This window comes from Herpailurus yagouaroundi, unplaced genomic scaffold (genome assembly GCF_014898765.1).
Source record: "Herpailurus yagouaroundi ecotype Mexico unplaced genomic scaffold, PumYag 163, whole genome shotgun sequence".
NCBI lineage: Eukaryota > Metazoa > Chordata > Mammalia > Carnivora > Felidae > Herpailurus > Herpailurus yagouaroundi.
The window spans coordinates 51,452,801-51,475,692 of record NW_024412404.1 but is presented as its reverse complement, the minus strand read 5'-3'; the positions used below and the strand labels follow the sequence as shown (position 1 = coordinate 51,475,692).

The window sequence follows — 22,892 nt, the reverse complement described above, 5'->3', positions numbered from 1 at the left end:
ATCAGTAGAATTATCAATTGGATCAGACAATAGAAATAGTTTCACTTATTCCTTTTCTGAAACTCCTTTGGAAGTTAAATTGAAATGTGTTTTTAACGCCTAGCTTCTAAAAACAAAAGCCTTTTATTTTTAGTGTAGTGAAGGACTTTCCCCACAGTGTACCTCATATAATTGTTCACCTACCTGGTTGCTACCTATTTACCTACTTGGTCCCAGGATAAAATCTCACTGGAGCATAGATGTTGTCAGTGATAACTTCATTCTTGTATGGTTTAACTTATAAAGCCCACTAATTAGAAGCTAGTGCTCACTTTAAATTAGCTTTACTGTTTCCTCACATAGTAGAAGTATATGTTCAGTTCTGTAACTCTTCTATAACTATAATTTGTTGCATTATGGAGTAACAGGGTTCAGTTTAGCCTCCCACCTTAAAAAACTTAATTAAAAAAAAAAGAAAATATATGAAATGAAGGTTTTTAGGTTTGGGACAACAAAGGCAGCACAGGACAGTGATCCCTGAGAGAAGGGAATCAAGCAAGATGGAGAATTTCCAGGTTGCTGCAAAGAAGAAGAACCCAGACAGCTTCCAGCAAGTCTCCATGAATTGAGGAGACAAAGTTTGAAGTATAGGAAACAGGGTAGAGTACCAGAGAAGAGAAAGATTTGGAGATTTGCACTGTGTTCCCTTCAATTCTTCATTCAGCTCAGTACTAATCAGTATATGTGTATGAGAAAGAGGTGGAGAAAGAACTATCAGAAAGGAGTAGGGGTGACAATTCCTAGGGCTCATAAGAGTGGTTCACGTTTCCCCCAATCAAGAGAGAGCGCTCTTAACATACAGGGCATCCAGTGGTCCTCAGAAGGGTGTTGCTTTAGCAGTGGGGACTAATTAGCCCGAATTCAAAGTCTGTTATGGACCCATCTTACAAAGCTTTGAAAGAAAACCTCAAATCAAATTGTTTCAAATAACCATGTCCCAGAAGAAAGCCCAAAATACTTGAACTCAGAAATCTCTAGGATCTACAAACTTAAAATTGACAGTGTCTGATATCCAATAAAAAATTACCAGACATGCAAAGAAGCAGGAAAATATAGCCTATAATGAGAAGTAAAGAAAAATCAATTGGTAGAAACAAAGCCAGAAATGACCTAGGTGAAAGAAGTAGGTAAGGATGTTAAAACAGCTGTTATAAAAATATACTCCATATATTCAAGAAGGTAAATAAAAGCATGAGTATGTTAAAAGTAGAGACATGAAAGGTGAAATGGATGTAACGTCTGAGATGAAAAATATGGTGGGCAGAATTAACAAGATTAGATACTGTAGAAGACAAGATTGGTGGACTTGAAAAACATGAAACTTTAGAAGCTATGCTAGTGACTCCTAGATTTATAACTTGGACACAGAATTCCAGATTCATATAGTCCAATGGCTGTTTGGCATCTGACATCTGGGATGACTCACAGGCATCTTCAACTGAACATGTCTAAAACTCCGTGGATAATGTGCCCGCCCTCCATTGCTTCCCTTCTCAGTAGATGACAGTTCAGTCTTTTAGTTGCCCAGGCGCAAAACCTGAGGATTGTCCTTGAATTCTCAGTCACCATATCCAGTCCTTTAGCGACTCTTATTGCTCACTTCTTTCAGGTCTTTACCCATCTGTCACCTCTCAGTGTCACCTTCCCTGGCTCTCTCAACATTCATACCTCCCTTCAGACTTGCTTGTGCCCTTTATTTTTACTCCCTAGCACTTGTCACTATCTAATAGAATGTAGTTTTACTTATGTATTTTATGTATTATTTATGATCATCACTAGAATACCAGCTTTATGAGAGTAGATATTTTAACTGTCTTCCAGTAAGATTTCCCCAAAGCTTAGAACAGTGCCTCACATGGCAGTGAACACAGAATGAGTGACTGCATCAATGAAACATAATACCTTAACCAAACTTATTTTATTCGATTATTTATTTAATAATGATTTAGCATTATAGGAATCTCTCAATTGCTGTTTTTTGAGTGGAGTACCTACTGTGTGCCTAGCTATTTCAGTTATTGATGATATGAAAGTGGGGAAAAAATATATATGAACGATTTTTCTCTCCCCTCCCCTCTTCAAGCTAATACTCTGATATTTAAAAAAAAAACAAGGTTTGAAAAATTCTCCAAATAATTTGTATTTTAGAAGTGATACTGAGTTTTTTTTTTTAATTTTTTTTTTTTTTAATGTTTGTTTATTTTTGAGACAGAGACAGAGCATGAATGGGGGAGGGTCAGAGAGAGAGGGAGACACAGAATCTGAAGTAGGCTCCAGGCTCTGAGCTGTCAGCACAGAGCCTGATGTGGGGCTCAAACTCACGGACCGTGAGATCATGACCTGAGCTGAAGTCGGACGCTTAACCGACTGAGCCACCCAGGCGCCCCAAAGTGATGCTGAGTTTTAATCCAAACCAAGTTTTTACTAGGAGACCAGCAACTGGAAGTATCTAGCTAAGTACTTAATTGTATGAGAGATTATAATAAAAAATGACATGAGAGAAGCGGTGTGTGAAGATAGGTGCAATTTAGGTGGTTCAAAAGACGAAGAGAAAGACGTTCAAAGTGGAGGAACAACAAGAAAAAAGGAAAAATGGGAGATGAGTGTTTGATGTTTAGCAAGACTGGCCTACCTACAGCAGAAAGTTTATATTAGTGATTCCTTGTTGATTCAGCAAATATACTTGAACAATAAACATGTGGCAAGTACTAAGCCAGGGGTTGTCCAGAAGCTGTGTACTCAAAGGGGGGAACACGAAAGCTACAGTACGGCGTATACATTGTTATACTCTATGATGCCCCGGATTCTGTCTATGGGAAGGCAGAATAGCAGCATCTACCCCCTTCTGACTAGCAGCTACCAGGAGGTCATACCTAAACCCTCGTCTCAAATCCACAGGATAGCCCAGACCATGGGACTGGATGGGTGCTCTGAAGGAGAACTTTGGAAAATGAGCTGCAGAGCAGGGCTGTATCTGAAAAATTGCCACAGGAAGCAGGAAGCCAGTTGAGGATACAGAGAAGGCAACAGCAAAGAGGGAAAAAACAGTATATTGTCTTGTAGTAGAAACAGAGGAAGGCTATCCAAAGAGTCAGAAGGGGTCAGAACTGGAGCAGGTAAGTCAAGAATTAAAAATGAGAGAAAGTAGTTGGATTTGGTAAGAGTAGTCCGTCCAAACCTTCAGAATTGCTATTTCAGGAGAGTGGTTAGGAACAGAAACCAAATCACAGCATGGATGTGTAAGACAGTTTCGAATAGATACCATGGCTGTGAAACAACTGTCTTTTGTGTGTGTGCAAAGAGCTGTTTAACGCTGTGTTCGTCTTGGCTTATCATGTTAGTTACTTGTAGCGATTTACTTAAAACTCTGTCAAATTTAACTTTATTTTATGGCTATCAGTTAACTGCATAGGCCGCTTTATTTGTTGTCAGAAGCATAAAGTGTTATTTCTAGAAAATATGTGACCCCTCAGTGGCAGTCAAGACAAGAACTTTCTCTACTCTGATCATTGTTCTTACCATTCATCACGTTACTGTGCTCAACCTTGTCGCTGTCTGTGAGGGACAATGTTTTCCTTCCCCAGTGTAGGGAAGAACCCAGTTCTCCCTGCTGTGTCTTTCTTCCCTGTGAGTCTCCTTTACTTTTACACAAGACACTTGACCTCTGACACTTCTGGTCCACCAGATGTGTGGAGGTTTTCCCTCCCTGCAAGTAATTCTCTGTGAATACCACCTAGGTGTCCTACAGTTTCACTCGACTCTGTCACATCTCCCTGGAGGTAGCATCGGATCCCACAGATTAAGGGTTCGGTCTTACAAGAATGCCCACCCACCCCCTGCCACATACATACTTCAGATGTTATCACCCGTGCTTATGACCAACCAGCTATAGATCAGAAGTTGCAGCCACCCCCTCCTTGGGTTGGAAATTTTCCTTAAAGAACTCAGAGAAACACATGTTTACCGCATTATAAAGGGTATGATAAAGGACACAGATGAAGAACCAGATGAAGAGCTGTGTAGGGTGGGGTCTGGAAGGGTCCCAGGCGCAGGAGCTTCCATCCCCATGGAGTTGGCGGGCGTCACCCTCTCAGTGTGGTCGTACTTGCCATCGTGGAAGCTCTCTGAACCCCATACTTTGGGATTTTATGGAGGCTTTGTTATGTAGGCATGATGGATCGTCAACTCCATCTTCAGGCTTTCTTTGGGGGCTAAAAATTCCTGGCTTCTAATCATGACATGGTCTTTTTGGTGACCAGCTCTCACCCAGGAGCCCACCTAGAGTTGTCTCATTAGAACAAAAGACACCCCTGTCACTCAGGAAGTTACAGGGGTTTCAAGAGCTCTATGTCAGGAGCAGAGGCCAAAAGCAATATTGCAGTGGGTTGCCTGGGTGGCTCAGTCAGTTAAATGTCCGACTCTTGATCTCAGCTCAGGTCTTACTTTCAGGGTTGTGAGGTCAAGCCCTGCGTTGGGCTCCACGCCCAAAAAAACACACACACACAAACAATATTGCAACAAGAAATGCTCCTAGTGTTCTTATCACTTAGGATATTACAAGGGTTTTAGGAGTTTTGTGTCAGAGACCAAGGCAGAGACCACTGTGTATTTTTTTCTTGTCTTACACTGTCTTTTGTCAATGCAGGAAACCAAAGATAAACTCAAAGAAACAACAACAAAGTTAACTCAAGCAAAGGAAGAAGCAGATCAGATAAGGAAAAATTGTCAGGATATGATAAAAACGTATCAGGTATGCTTAACTTTTCAAATAGATTAGTAACAAAATTGCACCAAATAGCAGTACTCGTTTTGTATCTACAGTGTTGGTAGTGTGGAATGGATTTGGTAGGACAGTTAAATAAATTGCAGACTATTTCCTGTGTTAAAGTACTTGCAGCTTAAATAGAGATCTTATTAGGGAAGTTTTAACCAAATAAAAACATTAGAAAATGTCAGAAGAATGAAGAGTACCGGAAACGTATAACATAAAACCTACTCTGTGTTATGTTACATATCTTAAGTGCTGTTTCGTGCAGAATTGACATCTTAAAAACCTTTCAGTGCAATCCTTTTTAGTATGTAAGGTATGCATTTCACAATCAGTAAACAATGGCAAAAGCTGTCACGTTCCAAAGCATAAAACTTTAAAAGTCATACTTTTTTCATTTCTTTTCCATTAGGAGTCAGAAGAAATTAAATCAAATGAGCTGGATGCCAAGCTTAGAGTCACAAAAGGAGAACTTGAAAAACAGATGCAAGAAAAATCCGACCAGCTAGAGGTGAGTGGCTTTGCTCTTTTCATACCGTGGATTGTGTAATAAATACAGAGGGAGAGAATAAATAATGTTATACTAAGTGTAATAAGAGAATAATAAGGCCTTTTCGAAGGAACACGCAGTAACGTTTAGATCTTGTCTGGTACATAATGATTTGTGGTTTCTTTTAAACTTTTTAAAAGATGCATCATGCCAAAATAAAAGAACTGGAAGATCTGAAGAGAACATTTAAGGAGGGCATGGATGAACTACGAACACTGAGAACAAAGGTAATTAAATCGTTAGTCATTTCAGAGGAAGGGTCAATATCTTTAATTTGGGACTCATTCTGATTTTCCAAGTGTTGGAGAAAGGATATTTATATAGAAATGTTTCAAAATGAAAGAACTCAGAGGAGTAGAATGTCGATTTCCTAGCAACGAAGGTGAGTCTCTTATTGAAATGAAAATGTCTTCCACTTTAGTCCCTTTGAACTATTTGCCACACATTGCTGTTTTACGGCACATTTGCTGTTTCTGTAACTTCTCCTCGGGCCTCTAATGTAAGGCAGTCTTGTCAGCGAATTAATTGGAAAGAAAGTTGGACTTTAGAACTGTGAGTGACAAAAAATAATAGACTTCATATTTCTCCCATATAGTCTTGTACAGTGTTAATTTCTAACAATCTAGTATAGTCTTTATTGGAAGAATAATATCCCTTTTGATATGGATGTGAAATATCATTGAATACCATTTATTTAGAAATAGGCTTTTAAGTAACAACCTGGAATTTGCCATCACTTAATAGTTTTCAAAGTGCCTTTCGTGTGCATTCCATTTGTTCTCCGTGCCAGTTTTTTGAGGTAAGTAGGGAAGGTATACGGTTTTCAGGTGAGGAAATGGAGATTCAGCAAAAACAATGTGACAAGCTAAAACTCCCGAGACTAAATCATAAGAAATCTGAGACTGAGTCCTAGGACTGTCAACATCCCATTGTATTTTCTTCACATTAATTAGTTCCGCTCCAGAATTTAGCTTGGATTATTAATATGTAATCACTATTTGAAGTAATTAAGGAACAAGAAAATATTGTTTGTACGCTAACTTGGTTATGATTTTTGATAGGTGAAATGTCTAGAAGATGAACGATTAAGAACAGAAGATGAGTTATCAAAATATAAGGAAATTATTAATCGCCAGAAAGCTGAAATTCAGAATTTATTGGACAGAGTGAAAATTGCGGATCAGATACAGGAGCAGCATCAAAGGTATAAACTTCACAACTTTTCTTTATGCTAATCAATAGGCTCTTCTGTCTCAAGATTGTGTTCTTAAATGCCATTACTGCATTAAACAAGAATGATTTTACAATTTGACTAGTGAAAAACTTTTAAATTCCTGTCTTTGTTTGAACTTTTTTGGATTATCTTTGAAGTTCCTATCATGGCTTCTAAAAATCAAAGTGTATATACCCTCAATATTGGAAATAGCAATTTATAAGACAGAATGGTTTTTAGTTTCTTTATCCGTTCTTTAACTTTCAAATTATGTTACTTACTTTTTCTTCCCAAAGGTAGATACGTACATATACCTGTATCTTTGTGTGTGTGTAGTGCAGAGTCAGGAGCTGACCTTATTCCTTGACCTCTTGGAAAACCTTTTAGCTAGACTCTACTCGTGACATGACCTGGCAGAGCGTGGATTCAGCTTGAATCCAAATACCTTCTTTTTCATACCTTACCCATATCTGCTGCTGAGCGTTGCTAAAAATTCTCACCATCATCAGGGTTGATGCTGTGATAAATCCGTGGTTAGTTAGTAACCTCAACTGGAAATGATAATGATGTCCCTAGTCATAGCCTCTCCCCGACCTGGAAGCATCTATTCCTGCTTTGTTCACACTTCTGGTCTCCCTCCCCTTGATATTTAGGCTTAGCGGGCAATTACCTCTTATTTACCTCAAAAAAGAAATGGGAGCTAACAAGTTCTTGATCTGTCCTGTGAACTCGCCAGCCTTTGCAACCTTTCTTTCTTTTCCTTCTGTTGTTATGGAAGAAGTGTTCCTGTTCCCCCCTGAATTGAGCTTTTCTCTCGACTTCTGTGGATCCCATGCTCTTCTCTTATCCTTTATTTCTTACCCCTCTCTAAATTTTTTCTTTCTGCACTTAAATATTGTATATTAAAAACATTAAAATTCCTGTGACTCCCCTACCCTTTTCCTGTCCTTCACAACTGAGCATCTTCGTAGAATCATCTATACACATCCTCCACGCCCTTGCTTCTTTGTTCTTTTTCTCTCTACGTCCTTCTAGGTTCTACCCCAACCTCCCATTAAAAAGGAGGCATTAGCAAATGCCTCCTTAAATCTAGCACACGCTTCTCAGACTAAGCCTTGCTTGAATTTTCAGTATTTTTACAATTTTACTTACTTATTTTGAGAGAGAGAGGGAGAGTATGAGTGCTGGAGGTACAGAGAGGGAGAAAGCGAATCTCAACAAGGCTTCACATCTAGCACAGAGCCCAATATGGGGCTTGATTTCATGAACTGCGAGATCGTGACCAGCCAGAGTCAAGAGTTGACAGTTAACTGACTAAGCCACCTAGGAGCCCTGAATTTTCAGTATTAAGACCATTAAGCCCCTTATCTTTCTGGACATGCTCTGTTCTTCGGCTTCATTTCATATCTGCTTTCCTGGTGTTCCTCCCCACTTCGTGGCCACTCGTTTTCTCCTTTCCTCGGCAGCCTTCTCTTTGTCATAGAACTCTTGTCGTTGTTTTATCATACCCCCGAGTGAGCCTTACCATTCCCATACCGTACTGCAGGACCTTCAGATACTGTCTTCAGCCCTTTTTGTTCAGCTCCAGACACACAAGTATCACAGACGCCTCAAACTTTAATGTGTCCCAAGCTGATTCATCTGTCCTGTCCATAAATACACTCCTCTCCTGTTCCTGAGGTGAATGATGCGTGTAGCACCCACGTGACTTTCCAGCCCAGGAGCCTGGGGCTCCTCCTTGGCTCTTCTCTCCTTCCCCTCACACATCTAACCAGAAACAGAGTGTTAGTGAGTATCCTTCAAGTCGTGTATTTTTTACGTTCCCACCACTGCTATCATTGTCCTTTCATCTGGCAAACTGCCACAACTTCTAAACTGTCTTTTTTTAGTTTGGTGGGGTTTTTGTTTGTTTGTTTTTGTTTTGCTTCCCTTTGAATCCATTTCCTACACTGTGGCCAGCAGAATCTTTTTAAAATGGAAATCTCACAAGCTTTCAGTGATTTCCCATTGGCTCAAACTGCCCTGTGAGCTCAGATGCCTTAGCATGGCTTGGAAGATCAGTAGCCACCTTCCTTCTCCCTCTGTGCCTTCTCTTTTTTCAGCACAATTGCTTACAAATGTTGAGTGTCTCCCGTGTTCAGTGCTGGGGATATAATGCTGTCGCTGTCCCCATCAGTGTTGAAGCAACAAACAAGTCATTCTGTCGTTCCCTCCCCAGATTTAGCACATACTGTTTCTTCTACCAAAAACATATATATATTTTTGAATATGAAATGTATTGTCACATTGGTTTCCATACAACACCCAGTGCTCATCCTGACAGGTGCCCTCCTCAATGCCCATCACCCACTTTCCCCTCCCTCCCACCCCCCGTCAACCCTCAGTTTGTTCTCAGTTTTTAAATTTTTTTTTTCAACTTTTATTTATTTTTTGGGGGACAGAGAGACAGAGCATGAATGGGGGAGGGGCAGAGAGAGAGGGAGACACAGAATCAGAAACAGGCTCCAGGCTCTGAGCCATCAGCCCAGAGCCCGACGCGGGGCTCGAACTCACGGACCGCGAGATCGTGACCTGGCTGAAGTCGGACGCTTAACCGACTGCGCCACCCAGGCGCAGTTTTTAAGAGTCTCTTATGCTTTGGCTCCCTCCCTCTCTAACTTTTTTTTTTTTTCCCTTCCCCTCCCCCTTGGTCTTCTGTTAAGTTTCTCAGGATCCACATAAGAGTGAAAACATATGGTATCTGTCTTTCTCTGTATGGCTCATTTCACCCAAGAACATATTTTGATGTCTCGGTCACTCCTACTTTTTCTTTAGGTCGGGAATTAGCAAACTGTGGCCCGAGAGCCAAATCCAGCACGCTACCTTTTTTTGTAAATAATTTTTTTGTTTTGGAACACAGCTGCTCTCATTCCATTATGGGCTGTCCGAGGCTGCTTTCACACTATGGTACCAGGGAACAACAGTCGCCACAGGGCCATGTGCCCTAGAAGCTTAAATTGTTTACTGTCTGGACTTTTTGCAGGAAAAGTTTGCTAACCTTTACTTTAAGTATTCGTTTAAACATCACTTATACGAGGTGAGGCAACCTACTCTGCGCTTTCATGAAAAATGTTTTATCACACATACAGTTTCCTTACTTGAATGAAAGCCCTTTGAAAGCAAGCCCGTGTCGGTCTTGCTCACTTACACTCCCAGCTCTTAGTTCCTAGCACATATCAGGTAGTCATAAAAATCCAAATAAATAATTTGGATGAATGCGTAAAAGTACCTTCATAAAACATTTTATTTGATGAAAACTCCCAAACCATTAACTTAATGTATTTTAATAGTTTTTTTTTCCCCTAAACATAAACTTTGTTTTTTAGAGGTAAACAAGAAATTGAAAATTTGAAGGAAGAAGTGGAAAGTCTCAATTCTTTGATTAATGACCTACAAAAAGACATCGAAGGCAGTAGGAAAAGAGAATCTGAGCTACTGCTGTTTACAGAAAAGCTCACTAGTAAGAATGCACAGCTCCAGTCTGAATCCAATTCTTTGCAGTCACAATTGGATAAGCTTTCCTGTAGTGAAAGTCAGTTACAAAGCCAGTGTGAACAAATGAAACAGACAAATACTAATTTGGTAAGTATAAATTTACATGTAACTTTTATTTATTTATTTATTTTAAATTTTTTATGTTTATTATTTATTTTTGAGAGAGAGAGAGTGTGTGAGCAGGCGAGAGGCAGAGAGAGAGGGAGACACAGAACTGAAAGCAGGCTCCAGGCTCTGAGCTGTCAGCACAGAGCCCGACGCGGGGCTCGAACTCACAAACCATGAGAACATGACCTGAGCCGAAGTCGGCCACCCAACCGACTGAGCCTCCCAGGCGCCCCCAAAAAACCATGGTTTTCTTATTTTCAAAAGTGAAATACTTTTTCATAAGCATTTTAGGGAGACATTTTATTATAAATTAGGAAGGAAAAAGGACACTTTGAACAAGTTGGAAAGAAAAACTGTTACCTTGCACAGCATTTGAAATTGCCAGAAAGTCAATGCCAATACAAAAAACGAGTTTAACTCAACTACCAGTGGGTTTATGCTAGTAGGAAAATTTAATTTGTGCTTCTTGCTATGTTGCTTTAAAAGTTAAATGTAGGGGTGCCTGGGAGGCTCAGTCGGTTGGGTGGCCGACTTCGGCTCAGGTCATGATCTCACAGCTCGTGGGTTCGAGCCCCGCGTTGGGCTCTGTGCTGACAGCTCAGAGCCTGGAGCCTGCTTTCAGTTCTGTGTCTCCCTGTCTCTGGCCCTCCCCCGCTCACGTTCTGACTCTCTCTCTCAAAAATAAATAAACATTAAAAAAAAAAAAAGAAAACCATGGTTTTTGTCATTCCTAACTGGAATTACTGTATATATTTTAAAGTTATTTCAAATTTCTATATGTTTATAGTTTAAAAATGGTTTAATATTTCTGTGTTATGAAAGTATCTTCAAGTTACTCATAAAGATATTTTGAGATTTTAGTCCAAAATACAGAGAACATCGGTCATATGCTCTTTTGCGTATATGAAATGGCAAATGTGTTAATATGCCCCCTGCATTCCTCTATGAGGAATTTGGAGAGCTCAGGAAACAGAACCTGGTAAGAAGCGATTCTGGAAGAATCTACCATCATTTACCATCAAGGACCTTGTATTTTCAGGATTTTGAATTGTGAGCAATAATGGAAACAGGTATTAAAACTGGTGTATTTTGTTTTATCCTTTTTAATATTTAGGAAAGTAGATTGTTGAAAGAGGAGGAACTGCGGAGGGAGGAGGTCCAGACCCTGCAAGTGGAACTCACCTGTAGACAAACAGAAGTTAAAGCACTGAGCACCCAGGTCGAAGAACTAAAAGATGAATTAGTCACTCAGAGACGTAAACATGCCTCCAGTGTCAAGGATCTTATCAAACAACTCCAGCAAGGTACCAATTTCTCACCCACTTAGACCTTAATATTGTTTCTTTTAGTCATTAAGGATTTATAGAAAAAAATCTACTTTGCATCAGGTTCTACCACTTTGATTAGAACTCTGTGTTCTTTTTAATGTATTGATGTTCATAAACCAAATCACTAAACCTCTTATAGTTCCACAAATAGTCTATAACATCCTCTATGTAAAGGGCACTTATTCGCAGAATCCCAAAACATGACAATTGGGAATGTACCTTAGGGAAGTAGTGTCTAAACTTTTTTGACCACAGGCTCCTATCAGTAAAAAGGAGTTAAGTATTTATTCTCCAATTTATGTATACTTATTTATAAATTTTAAACATGTATTATTCTACATTACAAATGTAAATTTTAAAAGATCAGACGAAATACAAGTATAAATGGAAATTCTAATATTTTCTCCCTATACATGCTATGAGTTGTTTTGTTTAGCATCTAGGTACCTGTACCGCCCCTCATAGACCTCTTAGAGATCACTGAACCCTAACCCTTCATCTTAGAGGAGACCGAGACCCAGATACGTTCTGAATTACCCGAACACAACTAGGACTAGAACCCAGATTTCTTTTCATCTAAAAATTCATGCAGTTATTGGAGTCTATGCTATATGCTTGGATAAAAGATGAATAAGATATGTATTCTGACTTCCTAATCTCTACTATTCCTCACTACTTTGTGGTAAAATATGGTAAAATATAGTAATAAGATAAAAGAGTTTTAGCATTTACTTAATATGAATATATTCAGGTATTTGCCTTAAGGATTATTCAGTTTGTTTTTATAGATATAATTGAAGGGAAATCTTTGGCATCACAGAGATCATCTAAATTCATCAGGATTCTGAAAGCTAGGTCACTGTACCTAAATGATATCATCATAGTGTTGTCTCTATATATTTTGTATTTGACCTGTACGTTTCTACATGTCATTGTATATGAATGACTACTATAGCTCTCCTGTCTGAAGTATGTATTCAAGAAATTTCTCTTGATGTTTAAGCTATTTTTGCCTAAGTGATTTTAGCAATTAAGATCAGAGATAGTGGGGGCGAATGGTCATGAGAATTGTCACAGGCAATCCATTTCTTTTTCCTATAGCACGAAGAAAATTAGATCAGATTGAGAATGGAAACTATGATAAAGAAGTCAGCAGCATGGGGAGTCGTTCTAGTTCATCAGGTAAAAATCTCAGGCTTCAGATGTTACCTAGTGACTGACTGTAAAAAGAAGTAGCTTCTTTGGTGTGTTAAAAGGTATTGATATGCTTTTTTTTTTTTTTTTTCCATTTTGAGTTATACAAAGTTGTAGCATTTCCAGTTAAATATTTACATTCTCATCACTGTCCAGGGTTTCAAGTTTGCCACAGGATTCTGGATTGTCTGTCTCCCTACCTCCTTTTTTACCTGCTGCTTCTTTATTCTGTGTAACAATTTCCTCATTTTTCAATTTAGATTTGTATCTATCCATATAGAGAGATTGGGTATAATACAGTCTCTCTCTCTCTCTCTCTCTCTCTCTCTCTCTCTCTCTTCCCCCCTTCCTCTCCCTCTCTCTTTTTTTCCTTTTATATTTTAACACCTGAAAACTAATGAAATGATGATCATTATCAGATTTTTTATATATGTGTATTTTATTTTTTAAAAAATTTTTAACGTTTATTTATTTTTAAGAAAGACAGAGTATGAGTGGGGGAGGAGCAGAGAGAGGGAGACACAGAATCTGAAGCAGGCTCCAGGCTTCGAGCTGTCAGCACAGAGCCTGACGCAGGGCTTGAACTCGCAAACTGTGAGATCATGACCTGAGCCGAAGTCAGATGCTTAACGGACTGAGCCACCCAAGTGCTTCTATATATGTGTATTTTAAAATTTTTTAGCTTTTCTCATGATAAATATGCCAAAAATTATGATTGATACCATTGTGGAAATGATAATTAGCAAAAAAATCAGTATATTTGTCATTTTGGAATGCCAGGAGCCATGCTAAGCACTTCAAGCATATTATTGACTGCAGAATAGTCGTGTGAGGTAAGTGTTATAATTCACATTTTAGAGATGAGGAAACTAAGATTCCAAATGGTTCCATGACTTGCTCCGAATTCACAGCGACAGAACTCTCAGCCTCTAGAGTCCTTTCGTGCCATTACACTACACTCCCTCTCAGGAGTTGTACCTTACAGGGAGAATCAGCTGTTCCAGTAGTGGGAAAATCATGTAGTAGAAAGAACATGGGTTTGAAATTACACATACGTATTTTGAACCCGGTCTGTCACTTATTAGTGTGCAACCTCGAATAAGATCTATTCCTTGTCTTCAGTCTACAAAATGGAGTTGAAAAGGCTTATGTTTGTAGTATGAAAAGGATCAGAAGTTTTTCTCAACTGATGTTGGTAAAAATAATAGCTAACACTTAGTGCTTATTATATGCACTGTTCCAAACACTTTCACATACATTAGCTCATTTAAATAAAGATAACAATCCTATGAAGTAAATAATAACATTATTCCCATTTTAAGATGAAATGACCAAGGCACAGAGAGTTAAATGACGTGGCCAAAGTCACAGAGCTACAAAGTGGAGGAGTGGGATTTGTACCTAAGGAGACTGGCTTCCGAGCTGAACCCACTGGTATATTCTGTCTTCTCTCTCTGTGTCTGCCTTTGGCTCCTCGTTTCACTTCAGGCTTGTTGTTGTGACTTTTTCTGAGTTTCTTGTTTCTCTCTTGCCACTTCCTCATCCTGTTGCTGAGAGACATAATAGGCCCTTTGGTACTTCTGACATCCATGTATTCAATAGCAAGAGCTCAGGCCAGGTAGGACTTGTGTTCTGTGCCCAGCTGTGTTAGAGTGAATATTTGAAAACAATACTAGAGAAATAATATGTGCTATTAGAGATGACTTTAGACTAAGCACAGCATCTTAACTGATTTTTTTTTTTTTTTTTTTTTTTTTTTGTCTTCAGGGTCCCTCAATGCTCGAAGCAGTGCAGAAGATCGATCTCCAGAAAATACTGGGTCATCAGTAGCTGTGGATAACTTTCCAGAAGTAGATAAGGCCATGTTGATTGAGAGGATAGTAAGGCTACAGAAAGCACATGCTCGGAAAAATGAAAAGATAGAATTTATGGAGGATCATATCAAACAATTGGTAGAAGAAATTAGGAAAAAAACAAAGTATGTATTATTATGATAACACACTCTGTGTTTGAAATACCGTTATTTGTATGGTAAAGTTACTGTTTTCAGAACTAATTATAACAAGAGCCCATCTTTCAAAAAATATTTGTTAATTTCCCAGTCTTATATTAATCACTTAACTATGTTCTAGGTTTTGGGAATACAGAAAAACCTAGTTTTTCTGTAAAACAAAGAAAGAAAAAACAGGTCGTTAAGGTGATACAGAGAGTTCAGTGGATGTTGATTTTTCTTTTAAAATTGTTTTAAGTTTATTTATTTTGAGAGAGAGACAATGTGAGCAGGCTAGGGGCAGAGAGAGAAAGAATCCCAAGTAGGCTCTGCACTGTCAATACAGAGCCTGACACGGGGCTTGAACCCACAAAACCGTGAGATCATGACCTGAGCCGAAACGGAGAGTCGGACGCTTAACCAACCTAGCCACCCAGACGCCTCAGATGTTGATTTTTTTAAGATACTAAAATAACTTTGCATTTAAAAAGAATACTTCACTTTCAGTTTTCATGACTCTGGCTCTAAGAGATAATATGGGGTTGTGGGTTATTGTTCCTGTCGGGTAGGATATAGTGGGTAATTTATTGGGCACCTGCCAAGTACAAGATTCTGTGCCTGTGACTTAACGAAATTTCATTGAAATTTCATTCGAAATTTCATACGTTAACTGGTGGTGCTCAGGTCAAATTACTAAATGTTCCAGAGTCACCACTCATCTAGTAAGTGACCAAAAGCTGGAGATCTGGGCCCAGCTCTGACTGACTCCAGAGCCTGTGCTGTGCCAGAGTCCTCTTACAAATGTCATATTCTTTTAAGTAAGAGGTTTTATATATGTACCCATGCCTTTTTAATTTTAATTTTGAAATAATTTTAGTCTTAGAGAAAATTTTGCCCATGACTTAAAAAAAGGATAAAGTTCTGAGTTTAATAACAGGAAAATAGAAAATGCTAACTAAAAATGGAGCAATAAGAAATTACTCAAAAGTATTTTGATTAAAGTAATAAAGAAATTGAAAAGCAGTGTTTGTATATCGTTAATATAAATACCATGTTGAACAAAAATGGGATTAAGAAACTACTGAATGAGAAAAGTTCCCTTATTTTCTAGTATATTTCTTTTTAACCTAATAGATATTTGTTTTATGCTAATCATCTTTATGCTTATGATTAGCCAACTCCTGTAAATTCTAATGTTTTTAATTCTGCAAGTATATAACCGACAGTGTCCTTTTATTTTACAGAATAATTCAGAGTTACATTTTACGGGAAGAATCAGGCACACTTTCTTCAGAGGCATCTGATTTTAACAAAGTCCATTTAAGTAGACGGGGAGGCATTATGGCATCTTTATATACATCCCATCCAGCTGATAGTGGATTAACATTGGAACTCTCTTTGGAGATCAACAGAAAATTACAGGCTGTTTTAGAGGATACTTTACTAAAAAATATTACATTGAAGGTATTTATATTTTTCATTTACTTACCAACCAGCAAGCATGGCATAATGGGGCCTCTTTCATTGCGTGAGCTGGCATGTAAATGACCAATTCTGTAATGCAAGGTAGCCATTTGACCCAGAGATCAAATTTCTGTATTGTTCTTAATGAAAAAGAAAGAGCAAAACATCAGCTTCACTATTGGACAGACAGTTGTTTATTTTGCAGTGGGCCGCCTCTGACCTCTATTATAGTTAGTTATGATTGATCACTGAGGCTTTAAGACTGAGGTGTGTCTTTTCTAATGTACATTCTAGCTCTACTTTTTGCAGGTATTACCTGACCTGACTGTTCTGTTTGTGCTGTGTTTGGGCCTCCATAGTCAGTAATGGATTTTAAAGAATGTTTTTATTTAATTCATTATTATCATTTTTTAATTTTAGAGAGTGCACAAGCAGGGGAGAGAGGGAGAGAGAGGGAATCTTAGGCAGGCTCTACGTTCAGCACAGAACCTGATGTGGGACTCAGTCCCATGACCCTGGGATCACTCAGACACTCAACTGACTGAACCACCCAGGTGTCCCTAAAACAGAACATTTTAAATCTAGTAATAATTTTGTGCACCAAAATTTACTGTCGCTTCAGTAAAAAGACAGATTCTGAAATGTATAGGACTCCTTTACTGAAAACCACTGTGCTCCTGGCCCGTGTCACCGAGCAGTTAAGACTCATCCTCACCCTTTTGGTTTCAAAATTTAAGCAAAAACAGTACAAACTGAATCTTTATACTTACGCTACCTAATAATTCTGTTTTATTTCCCCCTTTTTCTAACTGGTGAAGGAAAATCTACAAACACTTGGAACAGAAATTGAGCGTCTTATTAAACATCAGCATGAACTCGAACAGAGAACGAAGAAACCCTAACACAAAGCTCTCATTCACTAAACAGACAAAAGCCACATAAGGGGCAGGTGCCACTGCCCATTATTGTTGGAAACTTTTCCCTGCTTTGTGTGTCAGTAAAAAATTGTTTTGCTTCATCTGTATAAAAAAGTATCCTTTTACAATATGAATGCATTGCTGTGTATACTGTAAGAGCAAAAGCTTTGATGAAATTTGTTTTTGTATAGTGACAGCCTGTCCCTGAATCAGAACAACCGAAATTGCTAATGGTCATACAAAGTGCTGAACATTACTACAAGGGCTTTTGAAAACCCCTTCTCCTTATTTCTTCCTTTTAAAATATATCCTGTCAAAAATGATTCAGCTTTTAAAATTCTGCATGAAAGGACACGTGTTCATCATTCCGTAACGTGCTGTTTCTCCAACATGAAGAAAACTAAAGTGATAAAGATCATATTTGACCTTCCAGTATCCCATTTGGTTGTGTCACAGGGATGCCAGTGAGTCTTAACTTCTTGTCATTTTAATGGACGCTAATAGGAAAGCCAGCTCTTGGTCGCCAGCAATAATCAGCCATTGAATGCCTCCATCAGGTTTCCTTCTCTGTGCTAGGTACGTTTTGTCAGATTCAAATTGTTTGAGTTCATAGTTGAGTTTTTTTAGTCTTCAGTTACACAAAATCTGATTTTAAATAACACGCTCACTTAGAAAATCTCTGCGGACTTCAGTTGTATTTTAAAATGTGAAATAGATTATTCATTAGAACAGAGAGATGAATAATGAATTCTTTGAAGCTGAAATACCTTAGTTTTACTGACATCAAGTGTTAAGAAAAATGTGTAAGGCTTTTGGGAAGAACCAGTTCCCCAGAGAATCCAGCGTATGGCTCTGTTAACCATGTCATTTGAGCACCATGCTTGACCATTGATATAATTATGTATTCCAGCAGAGTGATCTTACAGTCCCCAAATGTGATGTGTTTCAATATATTTATTTAAAATACAAAATAATTACATCTCTGTAACCAAGGGAAATTTAGAGCCAAATTTGTGTAGCCTGTTGGATTTTTACAATATTTATTTAAAATACGCACTTACATGTCGCCAGTCCATGGTATCGGTACTTCTACATCATTGAATTTTGTTCCCTCCTCTTGTAATTTCTCACCTATTATCATTTCTGTGTGTGGTTTTTCACACTTCATTACATTCAGGTCATCTCTACGATAGGATACCTTGGCTGACATGCAGATGTTGCCACAAGTGTCACTCTTGTTTTGGATTTTTGCATCCTTTTTTCTCCCCTTAAGAGAAGTAAGCTTTGGGATGATGAAAAAGCCTTTCAGAAGTTATATGGCTCTGAAAGTTGGGCTTACGGTGGCAATGTCCCATTAATGTGTTTTAACATTTTTTTTATATCAACATTGTTTAAAAGGATCACATGCTTAATTTTTACTAAGGATTCAATGTAGTGTCTTATTTTTTTCTGTGTATCGAGGTGTGTTGTCATCCAAAAACAAAATCTTTTCAGCATGGAAATAGGAGTTCAAAACATTTTTAAAATAGCTGTAACAAGTGTCAGTCTTACCATAATGTGTCTTGTTATTTTTACCAATAATAATTTATCAAAATAAAAGAAGAGGGTGAGTGCAATCAAATCTGAATTATTTTCCCCTTTGTTTCTAGACATACTATTGATATTCCTATAGACTGCTTAGAGTAGCCAACAAAACTACATTTTTATGGCTGCTTATGTGATAGAGATTCATACACTACAATATTTGTTTTTTCCTTCCAAGACACAAAATATATGAATGGAGGCCAGTGATCAGATCTAGAGTGTCCTATGTCTACACACTTTTTAAGAATATATACATTTATTACATACAAAAATAAAACATTCCAATATTAACACTTGTGCCACCATTTGGGAAAGTTGAATGGTGAAGCAACTTTAGAAGAAAGCTGTCATAAATCATGTTCTGACTTATTGTTACTTACCCCCCCCCCATAAATATAAGAAACTATGGAAAACTTTTGAAGAGAATGCTTTATCTTCTTTTTTTCCTTCAGTTTCTATTGTATCTTCACTTTCTATTGTGGATTAGAACCAAACAAAGTAATATATGAAAATGTGCATATATCACATCTTTATACGAACTCACAAAAAGCTCCTGGTGTGAGGATTTAGGGATTTAGAGAGTCTTTTACTATAGTGAATATACGGAGAGAAGAGTGGAGTGTCCAAAAAAAAAATGGCCTGAATAAACCTGAGATCTGGGGGAATATTTATTTTAGATGTTCATTATTCATTGTACATATCAAAGGCTACATTGATAGTTAGCACTGCTTTGGTATCTTTGAACAGGAAATTATTTTGTGTGTGTGTCTTATCTGTATATGCTTACTAGGCCTTCGTTTTGAAGTGAGTTCTTACTGTGGCTCCCTTTTTCGCATACTACTTCCCTTTAGTCTGTTAAGTGTTCAGCATTGAAAACAGTGGGTTTGAGCAAAGAAATGGGTTTGAACTTCGGTATTTTGGTTTTTCTTTTAACTTTCTATCTTTGACGCCATTTAAAGTGATTTATCTTGCATTATTTTATCAGGCTACCAGCATGTTATTTATTCATTAAAAAAAAAAAAACACCTGTATTGAAAGTCTGCTATTGTGCTATTGCCTGGCACCATCCAGGGTATTGTGATTTTACTGGTGAACAGACCGGGCAGGACTGTTGCTGTCCCCATGGAGCTGAGGTCTAGTGACAATGGCAGGGAAGGCACCAGTAGCAGCTCTTTGAGCCTCTGCAGCTCCCAGCCAGCTGCCGTAGGAAGAGGGTTAATCCAGTTGTGCAAGTAGTGGCCCAGAAGTCTCGCCGTGGCATGAAACTTCAGGAGATGAGTCCTTGCGCTGGGGTAGGCTGAGAGGTCTGCACATCCTCTGCCATAGTTTGGTGTTTACTTCTTCTTTAGAAAAAAAGAAGAAAAAATCCAAAGAGCATAGACAAGTATTTGATTTTTGCCATTTTAGTAAATTATTAATGCCTACTTGATGCTCATAAAAGTGAATCTAATCATGTTTTCATGCGTGTTCCTAAACTTTGTTTCACAGCATATTCTTTTCTAAAGATTTTCTTCACAAAAGTTTAGATCAAGATTTACCAAGACGTTAAAAAACCATCAATGTTGTAAATGTTATATATATGCTACTGTGGTGAAAATACTTTTCTCAATCATGTTACTCGGTATGGTTACTTTGCCTTATGAATGTTGACTCTACTAGCCTGTTTTTCGATATCCTTTTTAAAAAAACAAAACAATCTTCTTTTGACACTGAGATTGTTCATTTTTAACACCAGTTGGTGGCACTAGAAACCTGAAATTTCTCAAGGCTCTGAACAAGAGCAAATAATTGAAAACGTATCCAAACATGAAGAATTTTCAGGAAAATAAATGAAAAATATAATTGTATATTAAAGATGTATTTTCTGGTATGAATTCTTTTTTAAAATGCATATGCCTGTCCATTTTGATGACAATGATAAAACTTGTTTATCTTCCAAAAGTATGAATATATATATATACATACATATATGTGTATATATATATATGTATATGTATGTGTGTGTGTGCATTGTACAGATAATCTTTAATTTGATTACACTGTTCATTTTGTAAATATGTTTCTGTATAAAATGAAGCTTTTCAAGAGAATTCTATGTATATATTGTACTTATTAAATAGGTAATGCCTGTTTACCAAGTTGTATTTTATAGCATCTTTGATTATTTATTTACATACACCACTTGCTAAACAGACTGATTCTCCAGACTGTTGGCAAGGCTGATTCAAATTGCTTGAATTTTCTTTTTTAAACTCCACTAGGAGGTTTTGCTTACCACAGTTCTCTTTATTATACCAATTATTATTAGAAGTCAATGAATAGTAAGCAGTTTAAATTGAATGCCAGGTTCTGTTTTAAATCTGTGTTTATATCATTGGTAGCAAAACTTGGCCTTTTACAAAAGGCAAATTTTCACATGCCTGTCTTCACATAGACATTTTCACATGCCTGTGTGAAAATTTCTCATTGAACTGGACGAGCCAGTAATATATTCACATTTTCCACCAAACTATGTAACTTGCCCAAATTATCTACCTTTAATAATAAAGCTCTAATATGTTCAATAAAAAGATACGGAAATGGCATTAATTTCATGAAGTTAATGTGTGTGTGGTGGGTATTTCACATCACACCGTGTTGTTTTCCATACACTTAAATTATGCCACTGACCTGAATGACTTTACTACTGGAAAGAATCCCCTGAAATCAGGATCCTTGGAATAAAGGGAAAATTAATAGAATAGAGGAAGCTTGCATGATGTCCTCAATGGTCTCTTTTTTGGTAGCCTAGGGATTTGTTTTGTGAGAGAAAGGAATGTATACGTGGAAGAGAATGAGCGAGGGAAAGAGATACTAGCTGTGGTGGGGGGGGGGTTGTTTGTTTTTTTGTTTTGGCTTGTAGTTCTTAGCTGTCAGTTTGAGCCTCATCAGTGAAGAGATTGGAAAGACCATTCCACTGAACTCCTATCCATGCTGGATTTTTTTCTTTTAAAAAAAAATTGTTAACGTTTTATTTATTTTTGAAGGAGAGAGAGAGAGAGCATGAGCAGGGAAGGAGCAGAGAGAGAGGAAGACATAGAATTTGAAGCAGGCTCCAGGCTCTAAGCTGTCAGCACAGAGCCCGATGCGGGGCTTGAACTCACAAACTGTGAGATCATGACCTGAGCCGAAGTCGGACGCTTAACCGACTGAGCCACCCAGGGTCCCCTTGGGTTTTTTCTTAATAACTGCTCCAATCCGTGAATGTAGAATGAGTACACACTTCTTTAGGACCAGAAGCTTAAGAGGATGCCTCTAGTTGACAAATGCCAATGCTGTTTTAATGATTCTCTCTGAGAACAGTGTGACCAGACTTGATGTTCCTGCCCCTGTAGAGATGCACTATTAACCTACGTTATATTTAAGGAACTTGATTTTTTTTTTAAGCGTGCATTTAAGAAGTATTCTATTTCTGAGGAATTTTCAGCCTTGTTTTACTTTTTGATTGTCCGAAGGCCATGCTGTTGGCTAGACTGACTATCTGCTCCTAATTGCACTCCAAAACACACACACACACACACACACACACACACGGAATAGTATGTCGTTACATTCCAGAGAAGAATCTCTACCATTTAGCACATTGCCAAAGTAGTTCTGTAAATTTAGGACCCACTGAAATAAAACAAAAAACTTACTGATAGTCAACTTCCACTTGCATTAACTTGCGAAATACATTAAATATTAGAATGGCTTTCCACATCATTTCACTATGCAGTTTTTTTGTTTTTTTGTTTTTTTTAATGACTAAGGCGCAGGGCAGTAAGTTGTGTGTGTGTGTGTTCTCAGCACCCTCCTACTTTGCTTGTTTCAGGAAATACCAGTTAAACTTGCACACTACTTGTTTCTTAGGTTCTTTTTATGAGCTCTGACTAGGAGAGACAACCCCAAATGTCCATCACCCCTGCTGTCCCTCCTCCAGGTCTACCGTGCTTCTGCCCACCCAGACCCCGAGTAGATTCCATCTCCCCCAAAACCAGGTAACCAGGAAACCCTTGCCAAGGGAGGGTGCCGCCTTGGGCTCAGAACTACCTTCTCTCTGGATTTTGTGTTTTGTTCTTGTGAATTTGAGACAAGGTTGGAGGGAGACCCTTCTGGGACAAGCAGGCCAGAAAGAGTCTTTCCCCGGCATCCTGACCGGAATTCAGAACTCATTTTCTCATA

General features: G+C 38.1%; 1 protein-coding gene across 2 annotated transcripts in view; it reads left to right on the top strand.

Annotated features, from left to right (window-relative positions):
- Window positions 1–21,274, top strand: part of CCDC186 (coiled-coil domain containing 186) — a 54,231-nt gene extending 32,957 nt beyond the window's left edge. For both annotated transcript variants that reach the window (XM_040486507.1, XM_040486508.1), the window contains exons 7-16: window positions 4,685–4,789; window positions 5,220–5,318; window positions 5,498–5,584; window positions 6,419–6,561; window positions 9,936–10,191; window positions 11,327–11,516; window positions 12,642–12,722; window positions 14,502–14,712; window positions 15,969–16,188; window positions 17,007–21,274. In XM_040486507.1, coding sequence (XP_040342441.1) covers window positions 4,685–4,789; window positions 5,220–5,318; window positions 5,498–5,584; window positions 6,419–6,561; window positions 9,936–10,191; window positions 11,327–11,516; window positions 12,642–12,722; window positions 14,502–14,712; window positions 15,969–16,188; window positions 17,007–17,090 — 1,476 coding nt within the window. In that variant the 3' untranslated portion in view covers window positions 17,091–21,274. The remainder of the gene's footprint in view (window positions 1–4,684; window positions 4,790–5,219; window positions 5,319–5,497; window positions 5,585–6,418; window positions 6,562–9,935; window positions 10,192–11,326; window positions 11,517–12,641; window positions 12,723–14,501; window positions 14,713–15,968; window positions 16,189–17,006) is intronic.
- The last annotated feature ends 1,618 nt before the right edge of the window (window positions 21,275–22,892 follow it).